The 24,863-nt window shown below is 40.1% G+C and overlaps 1 protein-coding gene and 1 long non-coding RNA gene across 5 annotated transcripts in view; one reads left to right on the forward strand and one right to left on the reverse strand.

The window, feature by feature from the left end:
- The window catches only part of LOC123377649 (ligand of Numb protein X 2-like), a 40,008-nt gene that overhangs the window by 10,094 nt on the left and 5,051 nt on the right, over window positions 1-24,863 (forward strand). For all 4 annotated transcript variants that reach the window (XM_045030797.1, XM_045030795.1, XM_045030796.1 and 1 more), the window contains exons 2-8: window positions 10,694-11,149; window positions 13,905-14,134; window positions 15,986-16,182; window positions 17,839-18,207; window positions 20,302-20,484; window positions 22,840-23,014; window positions 23,221-23,443. In XM_045030797.1, the coding sequence (XP_044886732.1) occupies window positions 10,749-11,149; window positions 13,905-14,134; window positions 15,986-16,182; window positions 17,839-18,207; window positions 20,302-20,484; window positions 22,840-23,014; window positions 23,221-23,443 (1,778 nt within the window). In that variant the 5' untranslated portion in view covers window positions 10,694-10,748. The remainder of the gene's footprint in view (window positions 1-10,693; window positions 11,150-13,904; window positions 14,135-15,985; window positions 16,183-17,838; window positions 18,208-20,301; window positions 20,485-22,839; window positions 23,015-23,220; window positions 23,444-24,863) is intronic.
- LOC123377650 lies at window positions 16,030-24,473 on the reverse strand. Its single transcript, XR_006582264.1, has 4 exons — window positions 24,076-24,473; window positions 17,763-17,925; window positions 17,536-17,647; window positions 16,030-16,141 (listed from the first exon to the last, which is right to left on the reverse strand). It is a non-coding gene; the product is annotated as an uncharacterized LOC123377650 (long non-coding RNA).

Here is a 24,863-nt window from a genome sequence, read left to right on the forward strand (position 1 = left end):
GATAAATCTAACTTCAGCACACTGAGCCAGATTGAGTCCCTAATGTATCAAGAAGGTATTGAATGTACATTGGGCCAAACTCTGCTGGGGCACTCTGGTATAAGTCAAGACTTACACCAGTATAACAGAGCAAAATGTGCCTTATTGAGGAACTTTCATTCACAGTTCAGCTTCCCTTACTGCTTCATCCTGCAGTAAAAAAAAAGTCAAAATCTAGCATCTGACATCTCCCTCTGTGGCTATGAAATTGACTGGGATGAAACACATTCCAGCACACTGGCTAAAATTCTGCTTTCATGTATCTCTGATATAAGAGAGGGCAGAATCTATCCTTGCTATGCCAGATCACTTGTGGTGGGGAAAAAAAATTAATCCCTTATGCAACTGTCGTATAGAAAATAATCTTCTTATGGGTTTTTCAGCTATCCTACAGAAAATAGAGAATTCTAGCACAGGGATATAATTCTGAAGTAGGACTATAAAAATCTATAGAAATTAAGCTTTTTACATTAATTTATATTAAGATATTAGTTTAATCACATTAAAGTCTAGAGGACTTTCCCATAAGAAATAAAGGGTCAATATAGAACTACCATATAATCCACAAAAGCAGCAATTGCAAATAGTGGGATATCCATAAGTGGATTGATGTTTAGATGGGTTAATTTTAAAATAAACATTCTCTCCAGAATCAGTCCCCTTTTAAACTAGGATGGGAACTGCAACCTGATTCCCCACCCCATACTATTTTCACTGGTATATGACAATGGGTAGATGTCTTTAATGCTGAATTTTATAAAAGTTTCCCAGTTTCAAATACAGTTGTATAATGCGAGGAATGCTGCTCACCATGAAATCTTCAGGGATTATTGTGGTGGGTAGAAAGTAGTGCTGCTTTCTTCTTACGTGTATTGTATGGACAACATCCAGATCTGATATGAGCATTGACATGTGCTTATTCAAGCTACTGCAGTAGCTGGCAGGGTTTTACTGGAACAAAGGCATATGCCAAAGACGTGCCTATGCACATTACACATTTAAGATCCCGTAAACCATAATGCTGACTTAGTATTATCTTCCTTTCTTTAAAATAAATGGAATTTACAGAGACACAGGAGGATGTGTATTAGGAATGCCTATTGTTCATGTAGTCGATAGACATGTGGTCTTCATCTCTTCTTCTCAAAAGCATACCAGAACCTTGGAAAGAAGCTCTCTACTAGCTACTTGGATGAAGCCTGAGTCTTAACTTCAGGTCTCCTAGTCTTTTTGTTTTGGTTTGGACTTTGTGTTTTAATTTCAGGAGAAGTTCAGATTATGAATTAAAATTTAGACGCTTGATCCTTAAATTGCACCACTGGATGCCTGTTCCATTCCTCTCCACAAAACTACTTGCTTACACAAACATCAATTTAAGGATGGAGTAACAACCTTATAAACTTATTTTTTTGGACAAACATGGCTGCCAAGTTCAAAGTGTGTATCAAAGAGAGAAGTGAGGGGAGATGGGTGTAGCAGAAAAAACATCTAACAAAAATGTATAATAGATAAGGTGAGTGACAGTCTGGAGGGAAAATGAGAAATCAACTTGCTAGCTGCTTTTCCTGCTATACCTAACACTACTTCTGCTTTCCTGGCATTCATTTTACACATTTTGAATTAAAATCACAAATTAAAACTACCTAACCACCTAAACTTGTCTTCTGAACAATTTACATACCACTGAATCTCTGCTAAATTTGGCCCTCAAGAAACCCATTGTTTAGGTCTTTGAGATAATTATATTTAGACACTTCTGTAAATATGTATTGTACCTTTTTAATAAAAAAGGTGGTGGGAGGGGAACCCCTTTGGAATTATTACCCAGACAATGTTCATTTAAAGACAGGGCTAGATTCTCTTTGTGTTACATGGATGTGAATTAGGAATAATTATTGAAAAATCAAATCAAATTACACTCTTGTAAGTAAGAAGAGATTCAAGCATAGAGTTGTGTTGCTTTAGAATGTTAGAATTGTTAGATCAGTGATGTTGCTGTATCATTAACTGGTCCAAGAAGTGGATATTTTATTTGCCTGCCTTGTCTGGTTTGTTTTACTTCCCCAGGAAGCCTAAGGTACTAATTATTTCCCAGTAGAGTGCCATTCAAGTCAGCTACATCCTCCTTTGTAAAGGTGTCATTTCACAGGCAATAGCTTTAAAAGAAATTATGGTCTTGTAACAAATGCAACTGATATGCTGTAATATTAAAAAAACTTGCATCATATTGGGGACCTGATGTAATACAGCTCATTCTGGAGAGAATTTCCATGGGATAGCTCTAAAATGAGAAGAGAAGATGGTGCATAATAGAAATGCTGACACATCCTCAGTATGAACAATACTGTACTGTCTAGGTATTTGAAAGAGTCTGAGCTGGATTCTGATCTTTTACACGGGTGTAAATTGGAAGAAACACAACTGAAGTCAATGGAATTACTTTGATTGCAGTAAAACTGCTAGGTCTAGTCCTCTGCTCTTGTTCTCTGGGAATACCTTAAGTCAGGGGTAGGCAACCTATGGCACGCATGCCGAAGGCAGCACATGAGCTGATTTTCAGTGGCACTCACACTGCCCGGGTCCTGGCCACCAGTCCGGGGGGCTCTGCATTTTAATTTAATTTTAAATGAAGCTTCTTAAACATTTTTAAAAAACCTTATTTACTTTACATACAACAATAGTTTAGTTATATATTATAGACTTATAGAAAGAGACCTTCTAAAAACATTAAAATGTGTTACTGGCACGCGAAAGCTTAAATTAGAGTGAATAAATGAAGACTCGGCACACCGCTTCTGAAAGGTTGCCGACCCCTGCCTTAAGTACTCTACACTGAAATTTGTGGCATTCATATAATTCTGGCTTGTAAGGCACTTGTAGATAAATAGGTAAGTCAGCATTTTCTCAATACTGAAGTGTTCTGATTCTTTCCTCATGTTCACTGTAAATCAGGAGTCTTTTAGTTGAAGTTAGTCACATGGTGTAAAACCAGTGAAAGCAGAGGGGGGAATCGGGCCTACTGCTGTGTTTGATTTCATTAGTATAACATTTCACACCAGTTTGCAAAATTCATATAAATAAAAGCAGGAAAGAAACTTAGTCCTCTACTCATTTAAGTGCTTTACTGAATAGGGATGGATTTAAACACATGCTTTGGTGCTTTGCTGAATTGGGGCCCTTGTTTAGACTAAGGGCTAGTCTACACTGGCAATGCTAAAGCTCTGTCGCGGCAGTACTTTAACGTGGCTTGTGTGGTTGCGCTGAATCTTCCTTGCTCGGGGGTGTGTGTGTGAAAAAACACCCCCCTGAGCGCAGCAAGTTTCAGGGCTGTAAATTGCCAGTGTAGACAAGCCCTAAGGCTGTCATGCTTCCAGCTTCCTACTTCGTTAAGCCTTGTTCCAGAAACTTTTTTTCTGTCTACATTGGCCAGTCAAACCATGCTAGCACATCTCCAGTAAGAATAATGTTTAATAGACACCCATTTTGAAGTCTACTATTTTCTCATTTTTAAAACAATTTCTGATATTACATCTGCCCCTGATGTCCTCTGCCTTTTTTATGGTTTTACAATCATTTTCTTATTATTCTGGTAACTAGTTTCTCTATTTGTTGCTGTAAGAAATATCCACACAAAATTCTGTGAAATGAACTAAATGAAAAGAGAAAATTATTTTTCCCAAATCCCCTTTCATTTATTGTAATCTTACTGGTTAAACAGTGGGTCAAAATGGTTGGGATAGAAGAAAGATTTTTAAATTGGTGGTATCTCTTTAAGCTTAGTGTGCTAAAGGAGTGCTAACTTGACTTTCCCTGGTCAGTACACCCAGAACTAGACAGAGCTTCACAATAACGTACTAGAGACTGGATTAAAAATGCTCTCAGAGATGTCTTATTATTATAACTCCTAAAGTTAATCATTAAAAGGATCACCTTTTCTTTAGCTGTACAAAGACATGCTGATTGTAGCTGCTTTTCTTTGGTGCTTTTACCTCTGGTAGTTTAATCTTTGGCAATATTAAGCAAAGAACAGTAAGGAACAGCAATAGAATACCAGAATGAATGGTGTCCCCTTTGAAAACTATTCCTGGAGTTGATCCTGTGTATTTAAAGTTAGCCTACCTTAAGTGGTGGTGTTTTGTTTTTAAACCTAACATTTTTTTAAAGTAGTCTGTGCTTAGCAATAACAGCAACAATTATCTCTGCACCATGGCTGGACAGCAGCTGAACTAGGGTTGTGAAACATATTAGCAACATTAAATGCTTAACATATGAGCATTACTGTATTTCACATGAACTTGGTCCCTTTTCTGGATGCTAAACTTTCACTCAAGATGGAGCCCAAATTTAGCTTAAAAAACCAAAGCTCTTCATTGTGAAAATTAGCAAAATTCTGCATGTTTTTTCCAGCTAATTCACCATTTTATGAAGATGCAACGTTTTGCAATTGTGTGAAAACTGGTCACACAAAGTTGCAGAAAGTTTCAGTTATTTTCCTATTCTTTCATACTGTCCTAGATATATTTCGATGTATGTTGCACTGGCTGCTGTCTTTGTCGTCTTTGCTCTGAGCAGTCAGGAGGGTGCTGATGCTTACAAGAACTTTATATTTGTATCCATGATCTCAGCCAACCCAGCATGCTCTGGATTTGTGTTTTGGCCATCCAAGGAATTTAGATTAATTGTCGCCGCTCTTATTTGTTTTTAATCCAGTAATTGGAATGTTGCATTTCCAGTCTCCCAGGGAAATGTGTTCATAAACTTAATAAGTAAAATAATATTATTGCAATGAACTATTGCACAGTTTACGTAATTTAGGCATGCACTGTATGTAGTTAGTTAAAAATTAATTTTGAGATTTTTATCTTGGGGCTTTGCATGGAATCAATGTAGCATGTAAGTGTAACCCACACACCTTCTGGGTGTGGTGTTCTCCCCCATCTAGTGGCAGTGAGACCATTTAGGCCTGGTCTAGGCTGGGGGGGAGGGAGAATTGATCTAAATTACGCAACTTCAGCTACGTGAATAACATAGCTGAAGTCAACGTACTTAGATCTACTTATCGCGATGTCTTCACTGCAGTAAGTCGATGGCTGAGGCTCTCCTGTCGACTACTGGAGTCAACAGGAGAGTGCTCGGCGGTCTTTGCCTGTCAATCCAGTGGGTAATATAGACAAGCCCTTAGAGACAGAGATAAAATGAGTCTGCTCTACAGCCTTCGCTAACAGCCAGTTGGCTTTTAGCTCATGTGGTAGAGGCTCATGCACTAAGCTCCAGAGGCCCCAAGTTCAATCCTGACAACCAGCGTCTGTTGGCATTACATAAACGCTTTCCTCTAATCGCATAATATAAAACTTTTAAACTACCAAAATATTTTCTACAGTACAAGTAGTAACTGTATGTTCCCTTATTTTGTAATATGTAAAGTTTTCTAGGTCTCGCTGACCATTTTGCTCACAAAGGTAGAAAGAAGTTTGTTTCTACATAACTATGTCAGCTTTTAGTTCAGAATTAGATGAACCAAAACCAAAATGGCTTATCTGAACGCCTCAGTTCCCCACCCTCCCACCAATATATAATTGTTTTTCCCATAAAGTCTTGGACCTAGGTCTTGAGAGACCTGAGTTCAATTCTCTGCTCTGCCACAGACTTCCTGTATGACATTAGGCAAGTCACTTGTGGTTCAGTTCCCCATCTGTAAAGTGAGAATAATACTATTTCTCTACCTCATTGGAGTGTTGTGAGGATAAATACATGAAAGATTGTCAGGTGTTTAGATATGAGAATTGCAGGGAAGGGAGCACATGTAAGAACCTTAGATAGACCTAGATTGGATTTTGCACATCTGTGCTCCAAACTGTTTTATTTTTTTATAATTGAGCTAAGTGCTGAAAACAGGAAGTGGAAATGACAGAACTTCAAATGATAGCATTGCAAACAGTGATGCTTTAATATCTGGGTACTCCAAGAACAACCACAATTATTTTTCTCTAAAAGAAGTACTACAGTAATATAGAGAAGCTTAGTATGGTCAGAAGTATAACCTTGGGAAGATGTGTGTTTGTTTATTTTTTAGACTAGCATTCCTTGTTAAAATATCCCAATTATGAGAGTATTGAATCAGTATTTGCAAGTTTGTATTATCTGAATTTAATTTTAATTGGAATTCCATAGCCTGAAATGGTACTGAAAGATTCAGTATTTGTGTGTTTCTTGGCACACTACATAATTTATTAGTGCTATTACTAATGCTGCAGCTGAGCACATATTGGGGATCTATATCTGATACAAGGAGTGTTGGAAGCTCCATCACTTGGCAAGAATAGTCAATCCACTAACATATTGCAGGGAATAGTTTTGCATTGGCAGACTAGACAACCTAATCGAGAAAGGAAGAGACCTAATTTCTATTATTCTGTGATTCAGTGTTATAGTACAAGAAAATAGGATATACAGTAGAACCTCAGAGTTATGAACTCCGGAATTACGAACTGATCAGTCAACCACACACCTCATTTCAAACTGGAAGTACACAATCAGACAGCAACAGCGACAAAAAAACCCCACATAAATACAGTACAGTACTGTGTTAAAAGTAAACTGCTTTAAAAAAAAGGGAAAGCAGCATTTTTATTCTACACAGTAAAGTTTTAAAGCTGTATTAAGTCAATGTTCAGTTGTAAACTTTTGAAAGAACAACCATAATGTTTTGTTCAGAGTTACAAACATTTCAGAGTTATGAACAACCTCCATTCCCAAGGTGTTCGTAACTCTGAGGTTCTGTACTTTTATGTGTGTAAGAACCCGTGATGTATTTGCTGTGGTAAAGCCAAAACACGACAGTTCCTTCCTAAGGAATTTGCACTCTAGCGCATGGAAGACATGAAATACTGAGAAATCTAGAAGAAAGTTTTTGCTTTCTAGGATTTATTCCTCCCGCTTTATCCTCTTCCTTTTTTTTAGTGTATAGGAATAGGGTAGTATCTCTTTAAATAGTCTGAACTCTCCAGTGGCATTCACTATATTCTGTGTTTTAGAAGCACCCAGAAAATAGGCAAGAGCAATAATAGCATGCAGCTAGGCCAGTGGTCCCCAACCTTTTCCGGGTGGCGGGCGCCGGATAACGAGCCACCGAGGACTATGGCCGGCGGACAAGCATCCGCCGAAATGCTGCCAAGAAGCAGCAACGTCAAGAGGCATTGCCGCTGAAATGCCACCGAAAATCAGCGGCATTTCGGCGGCATCGCTTCTTGGTGACGCCGCTTTTCGGCGACATTTTGGTGGCAACGCCCCTTGGTGACGCCGCTTTTCAGCGGCATTTCGACGGATGCTTGTCCGCCGGCCAGTACGTGGGCGCACATAGATGCCCTGGTGGGCGCCATGGTGCCCGTGCCGTGTTGGGGACCACTGAGCTAGACCTTACAGGGTTGTGTATATTTAGTAAACACAGTTATTTAGGATCTAACTTTGCCCTGTGGCTGCTTCATATTGTGTGTTTTGTGTAGTGCAAAGAGTAAAAGACAACATTTTTCTTCGTGTTAGGGTAGACAAGGCATTTGACTGATGTAGTTGGTGTTTGTGGGAAGAATGGGTCTTAGGGCCAGATTTGAATAATATAGGGGGCTTGTCACATTGTCTTAAGCCACAACCCAGAAGAAGTCAAAAAAGTGGAAGCACGGGAAGGAAGCTAAGTGACGTTGAGAGTGGTATAATTGGAGTGAAACAGGAGAGAAGAAACGAGAGTGTGTTGTGAGATGGAGTGGGGACAGAGTTGATTTTTGGCCCTTGAAGATGAGAAGTTTAAACTTGATAGAAGCTTCCCATGACGACTCCAGGCGTATTTTAAATTGCATCTTTAGAACTTGAATCTGAATTTACAGGGCCTGATTGTGCTCTCACTTTTGGTATAAGAGTGACTAGACTAGAGCGACTCTGTAAAAGCTAATGCACTCAGACCAGTGTGAGAGTAGAACCAAACCCTCAGTGCTGGAACTGCATCCTCCAAACATTTAGTGTAACAAAACTGATTCTTAAGCAGTTGTCTTTGCTGAGTAACTTCTTACTAATTTTACTTACACAGAACATCTGTTTTTTTGTTTGAAATCACTGAACAGCCAGTGGGCATGTTGAGGCTTGCCACTTCACTAGTGCTGTTCACAAACTACTACCTTGGCGATGGGTGTGGGCTGGGTTTCATCACTGATGTGACAGGTTTAGGTTCCCAAACATCTGAAGCAACTTCCTCTTTGTTGAAAGGACAGTGATGTAAGGTAAATCCTATCTGAGCACTTGGAGTTGTTAGACAAATTGGGTGTCCAGTTTCCTATTTTTAAATATGGAACCTTCAAAAATTAGATTTGGAGTTAACAGTGGGATTATAGGGAAATAGAATTTATAAGAAATATATTTACTGGATTCAGATACAGAAGTCCATTTCTCACTAGTCTAGAAATGACATATGGGATTTACCTCCTCATGTTGTAGCACAAAGAGCAGAGAATGAAACCTTGTAGGATACATTTGAAAAGGCCTACTGTGGCTTATCAGCAAAAGTAGGAGTGAATTCTTGGTTTTCACTGAGAAACTATGTATTGTTTAATCACCTGCCAAAATGTTTTATGCAACTATTAAAATGTAGTATAAACCCAAAACCACAGCTGTGCCTCTGTGTCTTACTGATAGTTATTGAGTTTTGGAAAGTGTGGGGTGGACAGGTGGGGGTGTTAAGTTGATGGTATTGGGCTGACTGATTGCAAGTATTTGGTGGTGTCAGGGGCTTGTCTGAAGTTGTAACATTACCTCTTAGCTTTCAAGATATGTGAAGATCAAAATGTGTCCTTTTGTATGAAATATATGGCAAGAGAGGCTGTGCTTGTGTGCTTTAGATGTACTATATGTACACGCCTGCTGCAGCTGGCACAACACGGGGGCTTCTACAATGCTGGAGCGTGGGATACAACATCCTTCATCTGTACTACATAGGCTTGTGTATTGTTAACATTCTCCCATTATCTGAAATATGCCTCCTATTTTGTCTAGAGTGGGAAGTGATACGAGTCACTTACAGTAAAAACTAGACATAAGCAAAGCACTTGAACTAGATATCCCATGTAAGCTCCTACTCATGGGGTGACACTGGCTCTCAGGCAGAGCGATTGAATGGGGAGAAAACATCTTACTGCCTGATGTATTTATTTATTTATTTATTAATGTTTTACCCTCCGTCCTCCCTGTACCCTGGCACCTGTTGGACTTCTGAAGTGTGTAAGTTTCCATGACAAAGTAACAATATGCAAAACAAAATGGTTTCATTTGTGATACGAGCCCATTAATTAAAAAGCTGACTTTTGTGTGTTTGACAAGTATTGAAGTAGCATGGTGTCTGTTTGTTATTAGAAACTCCGGACTGACTTTTGCTTACTGTTCCTGATAAGTTACTGTTCCGCTGTACATTCTCCTCCAGGCATTTGTATAGACCAGTTTTCACCAAGATTTAAACTTTTTTCCACATTCTGTAAAGGAATTGTTTCAAGACACTTCATCCAAGTACAAAATTTATCATCTTGCACTTTTGACACTAGAAATATCTCAGTCCTAATTATTTTTATGAAAGTTTTAGAAAAGTGCAGGATGTAGAATTCCAGCCTTGTGCAGTACCATATGGCTCACTATATTATAACTGCCAGATTAAAAAACAAAATCCTCAATGTGACAATTTTGTCTCTGCTTGCCAAGCAAGGCAATGTTCAGAATGTAACTCCATCAATATAGTTGCAGCTGCAGAGAGCTTGAATGTGTCCTATTATCTTCATCCTCCACAACTTTCAGATTTATTTACTAAGCCAATGAAGTTCAGTCATTTTTGGTACACTGTAGTGAATTATGTAGTAGCCTGGGTGGGTATTTCTATCCTCCATTATAAAGCAGTTGTTTTTTTTAGTTCCATAGAATACTTGTTCGAACATACACAGAATGTGTACTTGTGTGAGTAGTGAACCATACACTCATGGTTAAAACTAACAGGGTTTCCTTTTTGGGAAGGAGAGGACTGGGAGGAAGGAAATGCCTCCTAGATTTAAAATTTCCTTTCAACCTTCTCTCTTTTGGGGGGGGTGGGTGTGGAGGTGAAGGTGGAGGGGTGGGAGGGAAAGAAATACACTAATCCCCGTCTCTTTAAGACAAATACATTCAATACCAACCAGAAAGGCAGACAAGGAAACTGTCACTTAATCACTTTTCTTGCACTTATTATTGTAATTAGAAGGAATAAGAATTTCAGTTAATTTCACTTTGTGTATTTGACAGAACTGTGTCTAGTTAGTGTCACTATTTCCCATGCATAATCTTTCGGGATCCAAATCACCCAAATGCTTAAACAGATGCACAAATGCTTTGTTGAATCAGGGCCTTACTTTCCCCTGCTGCCTGGGTGGGTCTCTCTCATAGTTACATTGGAAAGGAAAAATTAAGGATGTGGGGGGGAATAGAAAAATGCAAAATCACAAAAATTGGCAGGGGGACTTGGGACAGTTGTGCTTCTTGAAACTAGATTTAACTTATTTTTAACTGACTAGATTTCAAGTTGACAGTGGCCTCTTTAACTTGCATTTTAGACAATTTAGAGTGATTAATTCTCTCTCTCTCCCCTTTTAATTAGAGAAGTCCTGTCAGACCACTAACTCCTGGTCTTCAAACTGACAAACTTTCTTCTGATGTTGGATATCATGGCTGACCCTGCAGTGGAAGAGCAGGTCTCCAAAATCAGTGAACTTTGCCATAAATGTGGCCAGTGCCACCTGTTACAGGACAATCATCTTTATAACTTCCAAGATGAAGTGGATGATGAACTGGTTTGCCATATCTGCCTTCAGCCTTTGCTCCAGCCCATGGATACACCCTGTGGACACACATACTGTTTCAAGTGCCTTGAGAACTTCATGCAGGAGTATAACTTTTGTCCCATGGATCGGAAAAAACTGAGTTTCCAACACTGCCGGAAGTCTAGCCTTCTAGTGAGAAACCTGCTGGATAAGTTGACTATCCTCTGTCCCTTCCAGAAAGAGTGTCAGCAGACTATGCAGAGGTGTGAACTAGAAGCCCACTTACAGAACAGGTGCATATATGTTTACATCACATAACTATTAGTTAGTAACTTAGCACTATCTGTGGTGCCTTAGCAAACAGAACGATGGTTTCCTTACCTAGAACAAACGAGAATATCAGGCAGAGATGACAAAGGGAGGGGCCAGTAAAGTGAGAGGATGAGGACAATGTGCTTATGTGTTTGGGTGGTTAGTACATCTGTGTTGAGGATACAGGTTAAACTACTTGTCTACCTAGACAGATAAACAGAAGCAATGCCCAACTGAATGTAACAAGCCTCTGAATACAGTGCTCTTTTTCACAGAATGGTCCTTATGCACCTGCTTCCTTGAAGTAATTATAAACATACATACCGCTTGCTTCAGACACAGTGCATGGCTCCTGAGTATTTACAGAAGAGAGACAAGGGGTACAATAAAATGCTGCCAGCTTAATTGGTCCAATTAAGATGTGTGTAACACAAGTCTTTGATCCAAATACTGGAAGTCACTTCACTCAGTGCATTATGCACTTGCTGAATCACATATTTGTAATGCCATTATCTGCCCTCATTCTTTCACAAGCATAGATGCAACTGAAACTGGGTTCTGCAGAGAAAGGGAGACTGACTTTTCATTGCACTTCTCAGCACAGATGTTTTTGGCATTTCCACTGCCGATTAGCTGAGCTGGAACAGATAAAGAACTGTGGTTTTAGAAAAGCACACACAACAAAGGAGTCTTTCCATGGAGTTTGAAGAACCTTTGTTCCTAGTTAATGATTGCTCAGAATGGAGCTGGGAGCAAGCTTTATTGTAAACAAAGGCAAAGTTTCAGTGGCAGCATGTTTTGTTAGTATGTACTGGGTAGTACACAGTAGATTTGATACCGTTCAAATACATCATGCTTGTCTGTAGCAATACCAAAGTCAACAAGTGTGAAGGTGGTGGTTGAGCTAAGGAAATCTTTGCAATTTTAGCCAGGCATTTGTGTTTCTATTGCATTTTCCTATAGTATCTAGAAGCTAAGGTGCTCTCAATATCTTTATCCATACTTTCAACAAACAAGTTGAGAGTTCACAATTATTTTAAAACATTGCTCCTCTTCAAAAAATAAACCTATTCCATTCTCTAGTTTTACCAGTGCATTCCATCTTCTGTTTCTGCTTCTTACACTATAAGCTCTTAAGGGCTGGGACTGTTTTACTTGAGTCTTACACACACAGTCAGCACTGAATAATTTATTTCCCCCACTTCCCAGATCCCTGTAACTGTGAGTTAAAAGCACCTATATCTTATCTTTGCTGGCTGAAATGTCATTCAGCTTCAGTGGATATCCAGTCACATATGGGAAGGTTAACCTTTCAGACCATATATGGTGGCTTGCAGTTTAGTCCGTTGTGACTTAATCAGTACCAAAACCAAGTTCCAATAATCTAGTATGTTGTGGTTTTTTTAAATATACGGACTATTAACATAAAGGTGATTCAAGCTAAATTCTAACTGGCATAAAACCACCACATTGAAAGTATTTTCCATCAGGGTTTGTGGTGATTTTTAGTGACTAAGCTACATCTGTACATTTAAAAAAGAAAAAGCAGCAAATTTTAGAGACTAGTCTTGTGGCATTTTTCCCTGCACTTCGCAGTCTGGCTTGAAAGGTGTTAATTTTACAGAGATCTCGAGTGTAGTAGGGAGATGCCAATATTAATAATTGAAATGGCTCTGAGGGCCATTCCTGGGCCTCCAGTTTGTCAACAAGCAGACGTATTTTGGACATTGGGTTTGATTGCCCTGTGCCTTTGAGAGGTATCTTTGGCCACCCTATGCTCGGGAGTAGAGTGACAAGGAAGAAATAAGAGTAGGTGAAATTGCAGAGGTACTTGAATAGCCAGAATGTAAATACTTCAAATGGAATTTGATTTGGACACAAGGGTAACCACCCATCACCTAGTATCCTGTATCATTGTTCTGGAGCACTGATTCAGTACTGACTCAGGGAATAGTATCTGCCACTGAGCCTCCAATACCACTTCTGCATCACCAACCGAACTTGCCATCCATCCTCTTACCAAAGGTGGTAATAGCCTGAGTTTGTTTTCCTTCCCCTGCTTCTTCTGTAACATTGATTGTTGTGTTGCTGGGTACAGGGTTTGGGGGTTCTTTTTTAAATGTTGAGTTTGGTTCTTCTGAGAGGAACTAGATGGATAGGCCTGGTGAGAAAATACTTCTATTTATTATAACATGGGTACAGCAGCAACAGTGCAAACTTCCTCATGCTGCCCCACTCAGTCTTGTATGTTGCTGGTTTGGTAGAAACATGGCATATTCAAGGCTATAAAACTTCTGTGATTCAAATGTGTGGTTCACACTCTTACCTCAGTTCTGAAAGAGTAGAGGGAATAAGTATTTGCTTACGCCTCACAAAATATATTCTCACCTTCGTTGGGAGTAGCAGGGCTTGAATGGTAAATATTTTAACAAGGAGTACCCCTTCCTACTGTCCCTTTCTCAGATTAATTAAACTAATCGGTCTCTTAAAACAAAACAATAAAAAAAAAAGGTTCACAAAGGAGTTTCTCTCCCCCTTCTTCCAGCCTCAATTTGAGGCTGAGATGTGAATGAATCTCTGCTAGCACCAGCTGCTGGAAAGAAAATGTGTAACTGACAAGAGTTAATCATGCTTCCTGAAGCACCTTAGTTACCCCACCTTGTATTTGCTGAGTTTACTATGTAAGATGAGATTGTTGCTACTTGTGTGGATGACTGACTTCCAAACCCTTTCTAGGTGTCCTGGCTTCAAGAAATACAAATCCGATATAGAAAGGAGAAAAAATCCACATTCCAGAGGCAAGGAAGATCCCATTACCAGGGAGGAAACGAATGCTGCCAGAGAGGCGGAGCTATCAGACGGAGCATCATCGCTGGTGGCAGAAAGCTCTATAGCAGCTGTGGTATCTCTGGGGACTGTGGAGCCTGGACTCATTAATCCAGCCTTTGAGGAGGGTGAAGAAGGCGGTAATGTCTCTCTCTGCAGTTACCAGCAGTGTCTCACACCACTTTGAATAGCACAAAATGCAATTAAGTTTCAAATCTCCTTTTACCAAAAAAAAATAAATTTTTTTTTAAATTAAATAATGTTAAGGATACTCTTTAAAAGAGCTTGTCACAGATTCTGCTCATATCTGTATGAACAAACACTTGGAAACCTTCAATAGTTTCAAGCTTCTCCTTTTGCTGTTTACTTTTGGCCTTTCAGTTCCAAAAAACACAAACCTCTGCCACTGACACACAAAAAGTTCTTTAACTAAGAGCTAAGCCTCCAGGATTTTCCTGGAGTCTCCAGAATTATGTCATGTGATGAAACCTCCAGGAATACATCCAACCAAAATTGGCAATCCTACTAAGAGTAGCAGCTCCCTTATCCCCTCTCAGGATGGCCACGTGCACAGAGTACAGCAAGATTCTTTCACAAACCCTAGGTTAACAAGAGCAATACACCAAGCACCAGTTTAAAAAAAAAAATCAGAAGCTTTTCAGTAACAATGTTCTTTTGCAGCTGTGTGGAAACAAAGTGCATGCACCAGCCCCATGAGAACAGGGCACCAAACATATTGTGAAGATGCCAAGCAATCAGTACAAGGGATTTGTGCCAGTCTCTCTTTTTATTTTATATTTACTCCTTTGAGGCAATTATTTGTTCAGGTTGTTTATTTTAGTTCCTCCCTACTGATACTAAACAGAAGCATTTTTATGGCCTTTGCTAGTGCTTGGATTTGAAATTATTCATCAGTAAGAAAACAAATCCCATCACACTACAAATGAAAATAGCAATATCTCCATTCAAAGATACCACCACTTCATTAAATGTTTAGAATGACAAGTAGCGTAAAACTCTTGATAGCGTGTTTCAAAATGATTTTCTTAATTCCTGTGCGCACTTAGATGGTGCTGGGGGAGACAAGTCTGTCTGCTAATGAACCTGTCTAATAGTTACCGTGTAGATTAGCTTGGTTCTGTGTTGGAGTTTCCCCAAGTATATGTCAATCTCTCTGTTAAAGCCACTGTGTGATCGAGAACTACAGCTGTACTTGGCTGACATTGTGATTGCCTTCATTACAACACCTAACGTGCCTGGCGTGCACAAATGCTGCAGTGATGATAAATTTAACATACTTTGCCAAAAGTGCAGGGAGAGCTAACAATTTTCATCTTCAGAATGGTTTGGAAGTATTTATTACTTCTTCTCAGCCCTCTGAAGTAGGTAAATGTTACTCCCATTTTACAAAGGGGAAGGGAAATTGAAGGAGAGAGGTTAAATGACTTGCCCAAGATGATACATCAAAGCAATGCCAGACCCATGATTAGAACGCAAGAGTTCTAGGCTTTCAGTTCTTCGATCAGAGCACTAAATTAAGTCCTTTTCTCTAATGGCCTGAGCATCAGACTGGAAACCAAGAAGCCCCAAGTTCTAAGTAGTTTGACTTTAAATAACCTGGCAGTAGATACAGAAGAAGAAAAATCTCGAAATGGCAAATTAAGCATCTATTTACAAAAGACCTCGAAAATGCTTTGTTTCCATTCTTGCTACACCACCTGACAATCAGCTTTGCACTGAGTGAGCACTCATTGGGAACATATGGGGAGAAAGTCTAGGAAATTTAACTTTTAGTCTGTGATCTATTCTCTTCCCTCCTACATACCCCTCCCCCCACACACAATACCATTTTTGAGCACATAAGTGCCAAACAATACAAGCCCTACCAGTACTATATACCTGATCTCTGTGTGAAACTAGAATCGAGAAAGGACTAGGGGATTTCATCTGTATTCATGTGTTGCTTTCTCTTCTTTGATTCTCACAATCAGACCTTCCTCAGAAAGCTAGTCTTGTGGCTGAAACAAGTACGATTGAAATTCATCGAGATGATCCAGAAGAAGAACTAGGAATGCGGATAGTTGGGGGCAAAGACACTCCTTTAGGGAACATTGTTGTTCAGGAAGTCCTTCGGGATTCTGTTGTTGCTGCAGATGGAAAAATAGCACCTGGAGACCATATCCTTGAGGTACGTTTGTTCTGTTAGACAAAGAAGGGTGGTAACTTAACTTTACTACTAAGAGAAGGCTTTTTATGATAGTGGATAGCAAAAAGTATAAGTCATGCTGGGCAAACTTCAAGAGATTTGGATAAGCATTCCAAAGTTTGGACACTTGTCCAAATATCTTGGTTCTATGAAACTGGGCTGTGAGCCTTAAAAGAACAGGCTGTCTCATATAATTTCTGACCTTTCCTGCTTTATCAGGCCAGAAATGCCTTGACAGCAGCCTCTTTTGTAGTGTTTGGTTAGTTCTGAGCCCAGCTGGGGAGAGGTAAGAAGTAAATAAGAAATAAAATAATAAAAAGAAATCAGAACACTTTTAAACCTCAGAAGGTTTGGATTGGTTCTTATTTTTACCTGATTCAGCTCTTGAAGGGTACAAGTGCAGGAGAGAAAATAGAATTGTTTTGAGTGGTGGAAGCAGGTGTAATAAAGAGGATTTTTTTTTTAAATTTAATCTCAATTTGACAAACACCTCTTCTGTCTGAAAATCTTTTATCACCTATTGTTACAGATCTCCTTAGATTAATTTTTTCTTTGAACTTTTCAGTCTATTTTATTTACTTTATGTATCTGACAGCTTTTTATGAGATTTGTATGGAGTATAGTTGTTGCCATGGTCCCATAAAAGATATTAAGCACTATTGCACAGAGAGAGGCTCTTTTTCAAACCGGCAGGTCCTAAATCATTGAAAGCTTTCCATGTCAAAACCAGCATTTTAATTCACCCTGAAAACTAACTGGCAGCTAGTGCAGAGCACAGAACACTAGTGCCATATGCTCATAGCAATATACCCTGCCAAGCAACTGATCTGCCACATTCTGTACTGCTAGCTTTGGTTTCCAAATTGAATTAATGCTTCACGGAGAGTGCATTGTTAGTAGTCTAATCTCAAGGTGACAAAGGCACATACTTTCTTTAAGATCTGGACCTCACTACTGTTGTATTACATCCTCCTGGCCAGACAAATCCAACAACTGGAAATCCAACCATCTCCTTTGATTATACACTCTAATAAGGATTGGCAGACCCATGCATTCAGAGTGGCAGATACTAGTCTTGGTCATATCTTCAGGTTGCTTCTCCAAGCCAATCAATATCACATCCATCTTACCTGATTGAGCCTCATCCACCTCTCAATCTCAGCCAGAAATAAGACATTCAGCAACACTGGCTGGGTGTCATTAGAATACTGAAGATGCTGTTGCCCATGTCTCCTTGCTAACCTTCCCAATAGTCCCATATGCACACTAAAATGAGACAGGATGGAATCCTACATGACTGCTGCCTGGGGGAGGAATAATAGTTACCAAAATTACCTTGAAAAAAGAAAGATTTAGACTGAAGAGCCTAGGGCTTGTCTCCACTTATCACTTAGTGAAGACCTGCTAAATGGATCGCTGATCGCTCTTCTGTCGACTCGGTACGCCACTGGAACGAGAAGCATACGTTAAGTATACGGGAGAGTTTCAAGGCTTCAGAGCTGTGGAATGGTCTCAGGGAGGGCTCCTTGTGCATGGAGGATCCACATGTGTTTTTTGCTAACCTTGTGATATTAGGTGCAGTGGAAGACCCATAGGCTCTCCAGGATCTAAATGGTGCATTTTTCTTCCTCTTTCTAGGTAAATGGTATCAACATCAGCAGCGTGACTCATTGCCAAGCTATCTCCTTGCTGCGCCACCCAGGTCCTGTTCTTCACCTTATGGTCCTGCAGGAAAAAGGGTTTTCCAACAGGACTCTCAAACAGGATTCTAGCCCTGCTGTTAACCGGGAAGTGATTCACGTTACACTGATGAAGAGAGACCCATCTGAACCCCTGGGAATCAAACTGATTAGGAAGACAGACGAGGCAGGGATTTTTATTCTGGACCTGCTTGATGGAGGTTTGGCAGCCAAAAATGGAAAGCTGAGTCGGAATGACAAAGTTCTCTCTATAAATGGCCAGGACCTGAGGCAGGGAACACCTGAGACTGCTGCACAGATAATACAGGTAATTTATTGAGTGGAGCAGCTGTCTATCTGATAACTCTGTGACTGTCTGCACCACTAGCGCAGTGCTCCATTTCTGACCCAAGGGCTAACAAAACATGCCTGAGCAATTTGGATACCCTTAAGTAACCATTTTTGGGAGAGTGGCTTCCCTACAGAAGTGGGGATTACTGTTTCCTAGCGATCATGAATACACAGGTGGGAATATGCCATGAATCATCTCTGACAATACCACAGTGAGTCAGATGTCTACGGTGGTTTAGCGCAGCAAAGGCAAACTGATCTTTTTTAGGTGTAGCCTTTTTACAAGAGAAATCTCTAGACACAAGGCATACATCTGTGACAGATACCGGGACAGAGTATGTGAAGCAAAGCATGCGAGGCTTCCCGAGAGCTAAACTAGGGAGCTCTGAATAGGGAGTGCATGGGCTGGCAGTACAGAACAGAAGCATTTTTGATTTAGGTGAGGATGCTGGTGGTAAAATTCACAGTTAAACTGCCTTTGGAAGAGGGGTCCATGAGTCAGTTTGAGGCCCCTTGCTCATTCTCCTCATGATAGAAATCTGTCTCATTTTAATGGGCTGAACATTTGGTGTAAAGTTTACTATAACTGCAGTGGCCTTTGTTTAGGTCAGTTTCAAATGCTCTGTCTCGTGGGGCAGTGCCCGCCAGCTTCTAGTAGCTGGGTTTCTTTTTTTGCCCGAAGATCATGACAAACACAAGGGCATTTCACCAGAACTTACAGTTTAAACCTTGGAAAAGATCCAAAGATAAGGGAGAATGTGTTCTCTTCCTGGCAATTTGGTGAGTTGGTGGTGGGAGAAAAGGGGAAGAGTTTTGATAATTATGGAGAGCCTGTGTTCTTACATAGAAATATTTGAACCTAAGCAGTGATGTTTAATATTAGAAGTAAGTCAACAAATGTTCCCAATAAACAACTTTCTAGAATTGAGGACTGATTGCAAAGCCCAAAAACATACTGTTCAAGTTAGTGAAAGTATAAGCACTGTATCACGAGGATGGCATGTATAGAATAGAATCTAATATGTTGGAACTCAACCTCTCTAGGTGACCTGTTCCAGAGCTTAACTATCTTTAGGAATATCTTTCTAACCATAATATCTAACTTAGATCTCCCTTGCTGCAAGCTAAGATGATTAATTCTTGTCCTACTCTTGGTAGACATAGAGAACAATTGATCACAGTCCTCTTTATAACAACCTATAAACATATTTGGAGACATATATCCCTCCCCCTCTCCTCACGCCCCCCACCCCCCAGCCCGGTCTTCTCTAGACCAGTGACTCTCAACCTTTCCAGACTACTGTACCCCTTTCAAGAGTCTGATTTGTCTTGTGCACCCACAAGTTTCACCTCACTTAAAACCTTACAAAATCAGACATAAGTGTCACAGCGCACTACTGAAAAATTGCTTACTTTCTCATTTTTACCATATATTATAAAACAAATCAATAGGAATATAAATATTGTACTTACATTTCAGTGTATAGTATACAGAGCAGTATAGACAATTATTTGTTTATACTGCTCTGTATATGTAATTTTAGTTTGTATTGACTTTGCTAGTGCTTTTTATGTAGCCTGTTGTAAAACAAGGCAGATATCTAGATGAGTTGATATACTTCCTAGAAGACATCTGAGTATTCCCAGGTTACATGTACCCCTGGTTGAGAACCACTGCTCTAGACCATGTTTTGTAAACCTCTTATCACTTTGTTGCTCTCCTCTGGACTCTCTCTCCAATTTCTTCACCTCTTTCTTCAAGTGTGGTGTCCAAAACAGGACATAGCACTTCAGCTAAGGCCTCACCAGTACTGAGTAGAATAGAAAAATTACCTCCTGTATCTTACATGTGACACCCCTTATCAGCTCCTTTCATAGATTTGTCTGGTCTCTAGAGGTGTGTGCATGCCTATTACATTTTTCAGAATGCTACACAAAGTCTGAGCCATGTAACTTTCAGAGAGATCATCAGCAGTCACAAGGTTAAGTCTCTACATGAGCCATGGTGAAACTTTACCCATTTAAATTACTGGAATATTATTAAGCTTCTCCTTTTGTTTTTTTCTGGCAGACCAGTGAGGCAAGAGTGAACTTTGTGGTCCTAAGGCAGTCTGGTGTACAGCTGCCAGATGCTGTTGAAGATGGTGGCACACCAAACAGTAGCAGCAGCAGCAGCAGCAATGGAGGGAGTCCAGTGCACCATCGGAGGAGACCTGACCAGAATCATTACAGACGAAAATCAAACTACCAAAAGGTAAGTCTTATAGTAATAGCAGTGCTATTTTCTGCTGGGCCAGTTGTTCTTTGTTTCTCAAATCTATTACTTTACCACTGAGTGCTGTGAAAATATAAACAAAGAATACTGCGGGGTTATAAAGAGTAGGGTTTGGTCTCATATAGCACCTTTTCTTTACGAGATGTTGCAAAGCAATAGGAGTTGAGAGCTGGCAGAACAGTGAACTGTACAGTCAGACCAAGCATCTGTTATCTACAGAGCAATGCAGCATCATTTGTGCAGCCTTTGAGGTTAAAGCCTGTCTTAAGGGGAGAAGGAATGCTGGCCAAAACAGCAGAGTTAATTTCTGCTCCTTTAGAAAGGGTCACTGGGTATTTGACAGCCACCAGAAACCAGTAAAACCACCATTGGGTTTAATTCCCTATCTGTAGGACATCAAGCACAGCTTTCCCCTAGTATTAAATTGCAATGCTAACGCTGCCTGTGACTCCATGTCACAGTATGGAGGTGTGGCCTGAAGGTGAGAGCTGTACTAATGAAGCTAAAGAAAGATGCTTTTGCAACTTCTCCAACTTAACTAGTTACTTTTACACTCAGGTTCCCTCCTCTAGAAAACTGTGAACTTGAACAGATTTGCTTTTATGTTGCTGCCTCTGGCAGGTTGTTCCATATTTAAACTAAAATTTGTGTGAAGAAATTCTGCCTGAAATATGAACTGCCTAGACTCCTGTTTAGTTTTCCAGGTTACTGCATCTGAGTTGGTTGCTATCGTATGCAGTTTCAGCCCAGTTCTTTCCTTTATAAACTGCAGTCCACTGTCTCCTGTTTCCACAACACATGTGCATGCGCACACACTCTCTCTAAGAAAGAGCGGGGGGAGGGATAGCTCAGTGGTTTGAGCATTGGCCTGCTAAACCCAGGGTTGTGAGCCCAATCCTTATGGGGCCATTTAGGGAACTGGGGTAAAAATCTGTCCTGCTTTGAGCAGGGGGTTGGACTAGATGACCTCCTGAGGTCCCTTCCAACCCTGATATTCTATGACTCTAACCCTTTCTTCCTCTTAAGACCTATAAGACAAGATGTGCTAATATTTCACTAAGCTTAGGGGTGGGATTTTCATAAGCACTCAACATCAGCCTAATTCTGCTCCCATCAAAGTCAGTAAGAGTTTTTTGCAGCTGACTTCAAGGAGAGCAGAGCTAGGATAATGCTGATCTGTTTTGAGAAATTTCACCCTTAGATTCTCATTTAAAGTAGATAAGCTATTTGAGTCACTATAAAACTGTCCTTTCATCTCATGCAATGATGCTGGACATCTTCAGAAATAAGTTTCTCCTCCCCTTCATACTCTCTCTCTTGTGTTTGGAAAAATATCTGCTGGTTGCCTTCTTACTTTCTTGGTCTTATGGCGCAGTAGAACCTCAGAGTTATGAGCACCTTGGGAATGGAGCTTGTTCGTAACTCTGAACCAAACATTATGGTGGTGGTTTCAAAAGTTTACAGCTGAACATTGACTTAATACAGCTTTTGAAACTTTCCTATGCAGAAGAAAAATGCTGCTTTTAACCATCTTAATTTAAATGAAACAAGCACAGAAACAGTTTCCTTACCTTGTCAAATCTTTTTTATACTTTCCCTTTATTTTTTTTAGTAGTTTAACTTAACACGGTACTCTACTCTACTCTCTCTCTCTCTAATTATTTTTTTTTGGTCTCTCTCTGCTGCTGCCTGATTGTGTACTTCCAGTTCCAAATGAGGTGTGTGGTTGATCCGTCAGTTCGTAACTCTGGTGTTTGTAACTCTGCAGTTCTGCTGTATACTGGGCTTGTTGAAACAAATGGGGACTGTGATCATTCCAATGGAAACATTATATATTTTAATAACAAGCTCTATTCTAAAACATGCATGTGGTTGGATAGCTCAGCCTTTGTAGATAGATTTGGAAATGCTTCTTTACTCTGTCACTGGTTCAAACCCATCCCAATTTAACCAAAGTTCAAAAGATAAAAAGTTGGCAATACCTGATATGTTTGATGACCTATGTGAAATGAATTGGTAGTTTCTTTCCACTTCCTGGTGGGGAAATTCTCATCACAAAGAGCCTCTATGTAGACAAAGGATCGAATGGACATGTAGACAGGCATACAGCCTCACATCCCTAGCAGCAACCCTTCTGAGTCAGGGTTGAATTGCCTTGGGAGTACGGTGTGCTATAGCTTCTGCTGCCTTTGCTATTTGTGCCTAAACAAACAACTTCACTCTCCAGAGCTGTTAATGTGGCATCTTTCACCAGCCCTGAATTTTTAGAGTTATGGACCTTTCTAAATTCTGCTGCATTGATTAACCCATATAATCACTGCTCTCTCTTTGTAGGATCTACCTCAGGGATACCTCAGCCAGGAAAAGACTGTCGCAATAAAAAAGGAGTTAAAGGAATCTTTGGGAATAACTATTGGAGGTGGAAGGGACAATAAAAACAAACTTCCTATTTATGTAACTAGCGTGCAACCCATTGGATGCCTCTTCAGGGATGGCAGGATCAAGAGAGGTAAGGAGACTTTCCAGACAGAGTTTCCCTTTTTATAACTTTGCTAATTAACTCAGTGAATGGGTTTTAGTGTTTTTAAGTGAAAGCTGATATTAAACACCAGTGAAGTTTGAAGCACTAAGACCTGGATGAGGCAGAGGTGGTCTATATTGCAAAAGGTCAGTAAGTCCATGCGGCTATGATCATCTTACTTATTTAATTCACAGGAGATGTGCTTTTGAATATAAATGGCATTGATTTGACTCATCTAAACTACTATGAAGCTGTCTCTGCACTGAAATCCAATGCAGCTTCCCACACCGTAGTGCTGAAAGCCCTGGAAATCCTTGTACCAGAGAGGGTGCCAGAACCCACAGACCCATCTTCTGATATCAGGGAACACGGATTCAGTTGGTCACCCCTTTGGATCACATGGCTCGGATTACCTATGTAAGTTTGTATGGTCAATTTTCTCTCTCCTCGGTATTAACCACTGAGTCAGGTATTTTACCTCATCTGGCATTTAAGTAAAGTGAATCACTGGTTGACTCTGAACAAAGTCAAACTTGGCGACAAGCCCTTTAAACAAAAGCAAAAGAGACTATCAGTTGTCATTGTGTTCAAATAAATAAGAAACTCCCACTGCACTTCAGTATTTCTGAGCCCCTCCTGTTTGCAATATGGTCGGTCCCTAGGTATCTGACAGAGTTCACTGAATGTTTTCTCATACTGAATAGGTCACAGAAATTGAGAACAAAAGCAAGAGTGTATGTTTGGGAGCAGGGGTGGGGGTGTGAGAGAGGGTGTTTTGTTACACAGCCTGTGTTTGAATTGTGACACACGCACTGCAAACCATCCTCCGTAAAACGTGATGAACCCAAGCCACTTTGGCTATTCTACTTAACAGAAGTCAATGGTCAGGCACTGCTACTGCCTTTTAGCAGCTAGTCTAATGGTTTTGTTTTAAGGCAAGCAGTCTTTTTTTTATTTTTAACTTCTTCTCAGCTGCATAATTTTTAATCTTAAGAAAATAATGCCAAATTCTGAATTTCCTTGCTAAAATGCATTAGAAGGTAGCTTACCATGTTTCTGGTGCTAAAGGTAGTGGGAACTGTGCTGCTGGGTTCCATAAGGTTTGAACTTTTCAGCTACTAATTTCTGTAGAGATGCAGCAGGTGGTTCCTCTTTACCGGTCTCTGCTAAAGGTCAGTTTGGAGTGAGTTCAACCCAGGGAGGTGCAGATTATGTCAGAGTTAAGGTTTGTGGCTGGACAGGGAGTTTACATGAGGTTCAGGTTAAACAAAACACTCTCTGCTAAGGGTTCTGATTTATTTACAGGTTTGTTTTCTGGTGCAACCAAAGGAACACAAAGCCTGTGGCTACCTTCCCTTCATGCAATTTATCAGTTTGTAAACTCCCAGAACAAAAACCAGAGGGCAGATCTTATTCCTCCAGAGCATTATGTCTGGGCTTCTTGTCAAGAGAGTCTTGGCCTGTTTTTTCTTGAAAGGAACACAGCTTTTTTTAAGTTCTGAGACTAACTAGTCTCAGCTGCACCTGATTATCTTGTAGGAAGCTGGGACTTAACCCCCAAATCTCTATGCCATTATCTGGTGCAATGGGGTTTCCTCATAGGGGTCACTCTTGGGCCAGGTGTATTGTGACTGCAAGGCAACAGCTCCTTTTACATCTCATCACTTGTGCCAGGGAAAGTGAAGAGTGTTCTATCAAAAGATTTCCTAGCTCCAGAGACTCTAATGCTTTCCAAAATTCCATTTCCATTAGGTCAGCCTCTTAGCGCTCCAGTCACTGCTTTTGTTTTAAGTATAGGCCTCGGAGCTAGCATCCACCAAGTACCTTGCCTCAAATA

The sequence above is a fragment of the Mauremys mutica genome, chromosome 9 (assembly GCF_020497125.1).
Source record: "Mauremys mutica isolate MM-2020 ecotype Southern chromosome 9, ASM2049712v1, whole genome shotgun sequence".
In the NCBI taxonomy this organism is placed as follows: Eukaryota; Metazoa; Chordata; order Testudines; family Geoemydidae; genus Mauremys; species Mauremys mutica.